The sequence below is a fragment of the Miscanthus floridulus genome, chromosome 6 (assembly GCF_019320115.1).
Source record: "Miscanthus floridulus cultivar M001 chromosome 6, ASM1932011v1, whole genome shotgun sequence".
NCBI lineage: Eukaryota > Viridiplantae > Streptophyta > Magnoliopsida > Poales > Poaceae > Miscanthus > Miscanthus floridulus.
The window spans coordinates 22,197,179-22,206,818 of NC_089585.1; the positions used below are offsets into that span (position 1 = coordinate 22,197,179).

A 9,640-nucleotide genomic window follows, 5' to 3' on the forward strand; every position below is an offset into this window, starting at 1 on the left:
CTCCTCACCTCGAGAGGGCCGAGCTATTTTTCTCCGCTTCATGGATGGCTCCTCGTCAACCGGCTGCTTTTCATGGAGCTTTTCACGGACATACTCCATCCTCATGACATTACCTCTAGCTTCTTGGCTCTCAGATCCCCCTTCATCCGCATCAGTGCTCGGCTAACACTGAGGACTACTTGGCCAAGCGTCCACAGCCCTTGGCAACTCCTCTGATGGGATTGCCGAAATGAATACCGCCCGATCCTGTCCATGAATCTTCAACAAAACAAATGAATACATTATAAAGCGAGGACAATCAAGTAAAATACCATAGAAAAAGCTCTCACCGCTGGGGGAGATTCCTGATGCTAAAGGTTGTTGCTGGTCTTTGATGGACAGCCGACCCGTGAGATTGAACAACATCCTGATCCGCCGCATTACTTCATCTTGGTCAATCTCCTCGGGCACCTCTTAGGTCCCGTCAGTATCTCCTTGGAACTCAAACACTAGGTGTGCCCTCTCCTTGTAAGGTTGGATCCAATAGAAAGTGAAGTTCATCGCCACAACGACTCTGTCAAACCTCTTGCAATTTATCAACCGTAGGAGCTCCCTTACTTGCTCCATTCCGTCTAGGCTAGGTCTCTCTGACCACTTTGTGTTGGCCACCAGTGCCTGATCAATGTCACACTAGACATATGGCTCCACCTGCCTAATGTAGAACCATCTACAGGCCTAATACTTCACATTCATGTTTAGCAGGACAGTGATGTACTGACTCACCATCCCATCCCATAGCTACAGATAAGCATTGCCTACTACCTTGGATCTAGCCCCCCCTCATCTTGAGAAGTGGGGCAAAATCCCAGATATGACTCACAAAGATTGATGAAAATAGCAATGTGGAGGATGGAGTTCGGACCAAGGTGGCAAAGACTGAAGCCATAATGGTCAATCAGCCCACCGAGGAAAGGATGAATCAGGACGCCAAATCCGAGGATGAAATAATCTTCAAAAACAACCAGTTCATTAGAATGGGGCATGGGGAAATTCTCACCAACTACTGGGCGCCATCTCACCATCGCCCTGTCTGGTAGAATCCTGAGCACCACAAAATTGTTGAGTGCCCTCTCATCACTGGTGGACTGCACCCAATCCTTGGCGTAGTTGACCTCACACGGCATTCACCTTGAGCTGCTGTGATTCCTCTTCGGCGTCATCAAACAGATCTAGAGACGGTGGTTGCTCGCTGCTTGGATCTATTCTAGCGGCGAAGCAGTTGTCGGTTTCAATGGCGTGGGCACAAGGAAGAAGATGAAGTGGTAGGGAGAAAGTGGGGAATGTGTGCCAGGGACACGATGCTCTTGTAACAGTTCGACCCCTGCCCTTCTGCCTTCTAGGGTTTTTGGGAAACCGCGCCTGATCAGCCGCATTCCCTCCTGAAATATCCATGCACCGCTGGGCCGCCAAATGGGCCTGGTGGGCCGCCGCGTTAAACCACGTTGAACGTGGAATGATGAAATAGAATTCAATGCTAAGCTTTGCTTCGATGGAGTTTTTAGGCATTTACGACAAGATATTTTTCTTTCTCTGACCCTGCTACAAGATACCTTCACAATCTTCCAGCAGACCTGGGGACTATGTGTGTACACGTCATCTAGCGGTGACTATACTATTTTTTTCAGCTAAGCTGGGAACTAGTTCAACACCTAAAGACTACTATGTTGGACCCTGGCACTACGAGACTACCTCACCTAGTGCTAGGCTCGGGGACTAAGTGGGCACACTTCACCTTACGGTGAATGTGCTTATTTCTTTGGCTCAGATTTCTTCAAAGCGGTTAAGTTCCTCCACCATAACTAAGTCAAGGATGCCACGCGACCAACTTCGGCGCCTAGAACCTAAGCAGGCACACTTCATCCAAGATGGAGATTCCAAAATTTTTTCCACTTGAGCTCCTTACATCCTTCTAACAAACCTCGGCTTCGCAAAAGTCTGAGCTCGGCTCTCGGTTGAACAGCTCGGACGCTCGCTCCAACAGCTCGAACGCTTGACTGATTGCTCGAACATCTTCTTCAACAGCTTGGCTCCTAGTCAGACAAGTCGAAAGCCTGTCCCTGATAATTAGCGGCGTGTTGGTCAGCTCAGACAAGCTCAGGACGATGTTGCTCAGAGGATGCAAGGTGCTCGGGAACTAGCTGTGGGGGTATGACCCTCGATACCCATAGGGCTATACATGGGCCGAGCTGCTAGGGGAGGCCCAGCCCACAAGACCGCGCATGGGCCGCACCACTGCTAGAGGCCTAGCTTACAAGACAACACCGTGTGAAGCGCAGCGTAGGTCGACGTGTCTCACAAGACTGCATGAAGATCCTCGGTGATCTAGGAAACCTGCTTGACTATGCTAGATCTCATAATATCTGTAACTTCCTATCTTATAAATCGATCAGGATAGAAACAACCGACCTATAATCCTACCCCTGGGCTATATAAGGCGGGTAGGGACCCCCTTGTTTTCATCTGATCATACGAAATACAACCTACCGAAAGACACATGACGTAGGGTATTACGCCAAGTTGGCGGTCTGAACCTGCCTAATCGTTGTCTCTTGCGTTATGTGTCACCGTCCGGTTCATTCTGCGCACCTCCACTGATTCATCTATTATCATGGACATATCCCTCGGTAGACTACTGACCAGATTTTGTCGACACAAACCACCGAAGCGGAGGTCGAGGGGCTGCCAGGTGGGGCTGGCTGGCCCTACCACTAGGCCGGCCGGCCTATGGCCCCCTGGTCAGCCTCCCATTCGAATGCCGGTTCTTCACCACCTCCTAGATTGCATCTACACCGTCCTTTTAAGTCGGTTCATTCAACGGTGATCGAGGGAGTTGATGCGGATCGATGATGTGACGATTCCTTGCCCCCTACTCCACCTCGATTCCTTGCCCCTACTCCACCTCGGCCTATATATAGCAGCCCCTACCCTCTCCCTAGGGGCATCCTAAAAACTCTAATTCATATCCTCCTCATTAGGATCAGAGCCAGCTCTCAAGATGTAGAAGTAGAATAGCTCTGGTTGAGAGTAAGGGAGAGTTGAGCCATGCTCAGGTTCTGGAGAAATCTTTGGAGGTTGGGTATATCTTTGTATCTTATCTTTGCAAGACTTATGATTTAGTATAGTTATCTTCTCTATCTACTTTTATGTCTTTCATGTGTATGGTTAGTATAGTTATCATACCTTAGCATGTGATCTCCACTCACATCGAGTCCTTTAGTTATTATATGTGACTAAAGTAGTAATCAATAATGTAGACGTGGTGTCTACACTATAGGTTACCTGAGATTACGCTCAATCCTATGGTTAGTTGTGGTAGCCTTAGGGGTGACAGCTCTATCAGGCCATTGTAATCCACCATGTTAGGATTGGTGTTCGTAGAGCTTTAGGCAGCCTTCCGCCAACTACGCTTTCTCACCCATCGAGATTTGAAAAGGTACTATTGCTCTAAAGTGTTATTGTGTGTGATTGCTATATCTATCCATGAATTAATTATACCCTATAGAATCAAAGTAATAGAGAAGTACTTAGAAACCTTGAACTCACATATTGTCCTCTCAACTTAGCTAGACTGCTCATTTACTTTATCATGGAATTCTCTTATGTGTGTGTTATTCATAACTCTTATCATTATCATCACTTACTCTCACTTTAGTTTAGTTGGTAAACTAGTTAGTAGATACATGATGGTGAGCTATCGACTTACTTAACCATTGTTTCCCTATGGATAAATACGATACTCTAAAATACTCCCGGATAAAAGCTATATCGGTATTCGTACGCTTATAGATTTATCTAGATGTACGTTTAAAAATACTAAGAGAGAGAGTCTAGCGCGGGGAGCATCATGGTCGTCAGATCTACCGGCATTAACGGCTCCTGGTGGGAAGGACGCCGACGTACGGGGAGAGGTGCTGAGCCATATGCCGATTCGGGGATGCCAGAAGCCCCGTACAGTAGGTTTGATGATGCTTGCTGCAAACGACTGATTCATCGTTCATGGACGACCCAACATATAAAGACGACGACACCCTTGCGGCCCTGCCGGCCAGGCCGAGAAGGGAAAGTATAAGGTCAGCACGTACGTACTGTTTTCTACTCTACACGACAGGACAGTCCGGTATTTTCCAAATTTCCACACGCGGCGAGCGGGCCAGGAATTAGGAATAGCCGAGCTGCCCGAACCATGGCTGGTTGACGAGCGACGAGACCGACGCGAGCATGCCTGCCCTCCGACCCGACCCGATCCAGCGTGTTGACCATGTCCGCTTGATTAATCGCTCTCTCTCCAATCAACGTGTAATAGTAATATATAAATCTGTCAGCCCGCCGCCACGGTACCGTCGGTACAACATGGAACGAGACGGAGTTTAGCACGTGCCGTCGTCTCCGAAATCCATAGACCGTCCATCATCGTCACCCAAAATACAGACTCATTTCATATTTGAGTAGCGCTACAGATAAAAGGTTTAATATTTATTTTTTATTTTCTCTAACAACAGAACCTAAAAGAGAATTATTTCTGCAAATAAGTCTTAGAATACTCGTATTTAAATTGTGAGTCTGCTGCAACCCAAAATACATTTCGCATATAGATAATCTGTTGGAGACTGAAACATTACCACCCAATATCCATTTTAGGTTTAAGTACGGATAAGCCGTTGGAGACAGTCTTATGGTCATCTCGGTCGCAGTCTGACTGTCTGTCTCTGAGCCAATTAAAACAAGAGATTTGGGTTACAAAAAAGATGTATGAACTTTGCCGTGCATACTCAACCATCTTGGCCTTCCTTTCCTTCAGCTGGATTATAGCACAAAAAAGGTTTTGCATAGAAGCAGTCTTTTCTGTCTGTATATATTAAAAAAAACGCGCAACAGTAGAACTGTGGATGTCAAAGTCAACCACGCACCCTGCGGTCGTACTGCTACTACAAGACCCAAGTGGTATTCACCGCTGTAAATTGCCTTGCCCGGTGGTGTTTAAATTCAAAGAGTAAAATTTAGGAATATCACATCAGGATGCTACGTGCGAGTGTTTGGATAATAATAAAAAAATAAATTACAGAAGTCTTCAGTAATCCGCGAGACGAATTTACCGTCATTAGCACATGGTACTGTAGCACAACATTATCAAATCATGAACTAATTAGGCTTAAAAATTCGTATCGTAAATTAGTCGCAATCTGTGTAATTAGTTATTTTTTTAATCTATATTTAATTTTTTATACATGTGTCAAACACGGAGTAAACTTTAACCTGACAGCGATAGACTTCTGTTCGTACTCTGGCCAAGGCAGCAAGTAAGGGAGGCTTGTGACGCACAGCACTCCCGAGAGGCCGAAAGGGATCAAGCGGTTGCTGTGCAGAGCGGGTAACATGGATCCTCCTCTTCTATGGGGGTGATTGGTTGCTTTGGTGATGGGGAACCAGGATGGAGAGCCGGTCCAGAATGGTGAGATGCATGTTTAAACCGTGCACCCAGTCATATTTGGTTGTCTTTGTTGTTGGTCCAGTACAAGATGAGATCTTGTTTGGTTGCATGCATGGATGAGAGTTTTGAGTGTATGACACATGGGCCTCTGTATTATGGGTGCATCGCGTCGTCCTGTATCGCGAGAGAAGTGGGAATCGAGAAGATAGATTCATGCGGGGCGGAGGGGTGAAGATGAATGAGACAGAGTAGGAAAATGATGCGAGGCAGGCATCCAAACACGGCCAAGTGCACCGAGCGGTGCTTGGATGGGGCTCAGGATGTCCTCCTGCGTGCAACCAATCACGCACTATATATACGCCTAGGCATCAGGCATGATCAAGATGTTCGGTTGGCATAGATCGGCTGGCTGATCGTTTTTTTTAGCTGAAACAGTGTTTTTCTCTCATAAAAAAACCAGCATGAACAATAATTTTTTTAGTCCAGCCGAACAGCCGGATGTCCCAAGGTCCAACCACATCTGCGTGCAAGTGGTCCAGAGCTTTCAGACCAGGTAGGTGCACCTTACGACCGGAGCCGTGCGTGCACAGGCGATGTCCTTTGGAACAAAGGAATTCAAAATAGAGGAATTGAAAAAAAAAACACAGGAATAAGGTAGAATGAAAAGCGAAAAACTACAGGATTTCAAAACACAGGATTAGAAAGTTTAGACTGTTTAGAACGCAGGAATTTGAATCATAAGATTTAGGCAAATATGAGTACTGACTACAACTCGTTTTTTTCCTCCTCTTCTCACACGCGCTGCCTCGGGCTTCTGCAAAGGAAAACAAAACAATGGATTGGATTAGATTTTTTCTTTCCTGTGGAGTTGCTTGCTGGCTACAGTACTCTAGAGGAAAGGGTTTGAGCGAATCCTTTGTTCCAAACGCTCGAATCAGTTTCCTTTCCTCCGTTTCTAATTCCTTCAATTTTTCTGTGAGATTCCTTCAATCCAAACAAGCCCTGATCGGACGGCGACGGAGGATCGATCACGGTCCATCATTTAAGGGTACGTACATGGAATTCGAGGGCAGGTACATTGCTACATGTCAGTTGTCTCGTATGCTGTCTTATGCAGTGTCACATAGGATTTTTGCTTATGCGGAGGAAAGATAGAGGTGTGAGAGAAAGAGGTCGTTATTTCGCGAAACAACCATCTCATGAGCTAAATTTTAGGACCATGAGACAGCTTACACACCATTGTATGAGTTGTCGTTGCCATGCAACTCACAAATATTCTATTGTTGTTTCCACAAATTAAGGACTCTATAATTACTACGAGACAACTTAAAAGACAATCCATTGTACTTGTTGCCTTTTAAATCATCTCATAATTATGTGGCACTGCATAAGACTAACTACGAGACAATACCAATATACCAGCCCTCACTGTCAGTGATCCAGCAAGTTCACGAACAGTTTGGTCCAAAACCGTGGCCACCCAACCCCCAAGAAAAAACTTCTTTTCTTCTTGACAAAAAAGACGCCCAGCCCAAAACAATTTCTTATCTTACCATTAACAGCTCGTTTAACACATGACAGCCCCACCCGCACGACGTAACCTCAACCGCAACCGCATGGGGGGCGCGTGGACCGGGTCCATGGACCGGACTGGCCAGGGGGGGCCCAGGCCACCGCACGGCCGAGAGCAAGCGTACAAACCGGGGAGGCTTGGACGGTCCACGGCCGGGACCACTATGTGTCAACTAACTCTGGCTCCCTGACGCGCGGGCCCTCCCCGGTGGCTAAAAACAAACAGCCAACGAAAAGGCCCTGCCCACTGGGCGAGCGGCGCCAGGATTTTCACCAAACTGTTCGGTTCCCGGCGCTGGTCGGGCCCGCGTGTCAGCCGAACGGCCGTTAACTCCTCGTGCTCAAACTCTCAAAGGGGCCGTGCCTTGAGTAGTCCATGACCATGTGGCTGGCCCGTCAACAACGTACAGCCTGATCGCTTGCTCGTATACGATCGTGAATTATAAATTAAAATAGTATTTTTTCTCACACCAAACTAGTCAACAATAAATAATCTACGATCGTTTACGACGAAACGAAAGCTGTACCCATACCACCCTAGCCGTTGCCGGTAAAAGCTCACCCGGTATATGACCAAAAACCGCCACTGTCATATTAATCATCTCCAGCAAAACTACAGAAAACTATGAATCAATGTAGGAGCATCAACATCACTGATGAACATATATAGCAAGTATGAGTCAGTTTTCGCGCATGCAACGTTGCAATTTCATGGGCACGAAACAGCGATGTGTGAGGAGAAAGATTAGCATTAGCATTTTACTAGAATCCAGATGGTAACAAAGGTACCGTACCATCGAGGGCAATAGCAGCGCGCACCATACAAAAGTTACCAAGCTGGTACTACAGTCACTTGCTGCTTCCTGCGACTGCTGCTAGCATCCTATCCAATCAATTAATAACAATTAATTACAGCTACTAGTTGCTGATTAGCTCATGGTAACATCACCAGCAGAAGACGAGTTAAAGAAAGAATCAACAGCACCGGATTGTGATTGGCCATTTTGCCTTTCTTCAGGTTCCTGCGCCCTCGTCGACGGGAGGACGGCGGTTCCACGGTGCTTGATTCATGGGTTGGCGACGCAGTCTCTCACTGGTCATCCGGCACCCGGTAGGTCTCGGCGGTGATCTCCGACAGCCACGAGCCAGGGAATAGCATCTGGGGACGCAAGGTTTTACGAAATTACAAACGGGTCCCTGGAACAGGGCAAAGGGACGGAGCGGAGGAGGCCGGAGGGAGGGAGCGGGGACTCACATCGAGCTGCTTCTGCACGCGGCGAGGCCGCCGCCTAGGGCGGCGGCGCGGCCGCGCGCCCGTCACGGAGTAGATGTCCTCCTCGATCTCCTCGCTCGTGAGCGTCACGGAGAACCGCGCCCGGTCCAGGGCCTCCGCGCAGGCCCGCGACGGCCTCCGCTCGTGCGGCGGCGGCGGCGACATGCTCGCGGACGGCGCCGCCACCTTGGAGCGCCGCCGGGTGCGCAGCTTCCACGGTGGCAAGGCGGGGGCGGGGGCCTCCTCCGCCGCCGCCACGTGGTCCGCGTCGCTGCTCTCTGCTTCCACCTCGTGGAGATGGCTCAGCGCCTTCTCCTCGACCACGGCGAGCTTACCCGGGGAGCGCCTGGCGGTGGCGGTGGCGTCACCAGCGCGGTTGACGTGGGCGCAGCGCAGGGCCCGGTGGCTCCCCCACGCCTTGAGCGACGGGAACGAGGAGAACGCGGCGGCCTGGCTGGCGTTCGACGTGGCCGTGGCCGCCGCCGCGGCGTCGGCGACGGGATCCGGGGGAGGCGGCGGGGGCGGCTCGGCCGAGATTACCATGGCCGTGGGCGACGTGGCTGCGACGCGCTCCGATGCGGGAGCAACCCTTGGCGGCGGCGTAGAGAGGAGCGTGTGGGACGTGGCGAGGGGAAGGGAGGAGGCGAGGAGACGAAGACGAGACAAGAGGGAGGTGCGTCCTCGGCCCTCGGCGACGAAAGTATGGGGAGAAAGGAAAAATAGATGGAATAGTGGGTGTTGGTGATGACTAAATATTGAGGGCGTGTGCGTTGAGGGCTTGACGGGTATTTTCGTATTTCAGTGTTGTCGATTTTTTCCCCTTCTGCGATTTTAGATGAAACCCATGCGTGCTCTCTCTCTCTCTCTCTGTGTCCTTTACCAGTGCGTACTGTGTTGATGTTGACGTAGATGATTGGATGGACGGTGAGTTGCACTCAGCAGCTGCAGAGTGCTGGGTTATAGTGGCATGCAACGCCGCGTGTGGTATTCAGCCTATTCGCTTGTTGGTTTTAACCAGCCCAAACCAGCCAGCCAACAGTATTTTCCTCTCACAACAAACCAGCACCGGCCAGCCCAAACCAGCCTAAAAACCAACCAGCGAACAGGCCGATTGTGTTCGTTTCTTTGTTTTCCTATTCTTTGTTTTAGACTTTTTTTCTTAAAAATATTGTAGTCTAAGTTTCATGCTAAGGATGAATTTAATTTTGATGATTTGGCTTTAGAGTTATAGAATCTTTCCAAAATAAGGAAAATCGTCTAAGGAGTCAGGTTTACTCGACGACAATAATGGTGAGTGTAGTGTGGCATGCTAAGGCATCACACGTCGT

The 9,640-nt window shown here is 48.9% G+C and overlaps 1 protein-coding gene across 2 annotated transcripts; it reads right to left on the bottom strand.

Moving 5' to 3' along the window:
* Nucleotides 1-6,140: 6,140 nt before the first annotated feature.
* On the bottom strand, nucleotides 6,141-9,012 carry LOC136457826 (uncharacterized). 2 transcript variants are annotated; one of them, XR_010759822.1, is made up of 3 exons: nucleotides 8,295-9,012; nucleotides 7,834-8,198; nucleotides 6,141-6,281 (listed from the first exon to the last, which is right to left on the bottom strand). XR_010759822.1 is itself a non-coding variant. In XM_066457831.1 (2 exons), exons 1-2 carry the CDS (start codon nucleotides 8,853-8,855, stop codon nucleotides 8,130-8,132), a joined length of 630 nt encoding a protein of 209 aa, XP_066313928.1. In that variant the 5' UTR covers nucleotides 8,856-9,012; the 3' UTR covers nucleotides 7,769-8,129. The 2 variants fall into 2 exon arrangements, 1 of the variants encoding a protein (XP_066313928.1); XM_066457831.1 differs by lacking the exon at nucleotides 6,141-6,281 and having other exon boundaries at nucleotides 7,769-8,198.
* Between the last annotated feature and the right edge of the window lie 628 nt (nucleotides 9,013-9,640).

Coding starts and splice junctions, on each gene's coding strand:
- LOC136457826 (XM_066457831.1), bottom strand. CDS start 8,855: ATGGTAATCTCGGCCGAGCCGCCCCCGCCGCCTCCCCCGGATCCCGTC. Junction 8,199..8,294: donor GCGTGCAGAAGCAGCTCGAT/GTGAGTCCCCGC, acceptor TTGCGTCCCCAG/ATGCTATTCCCTGGCTCGTG.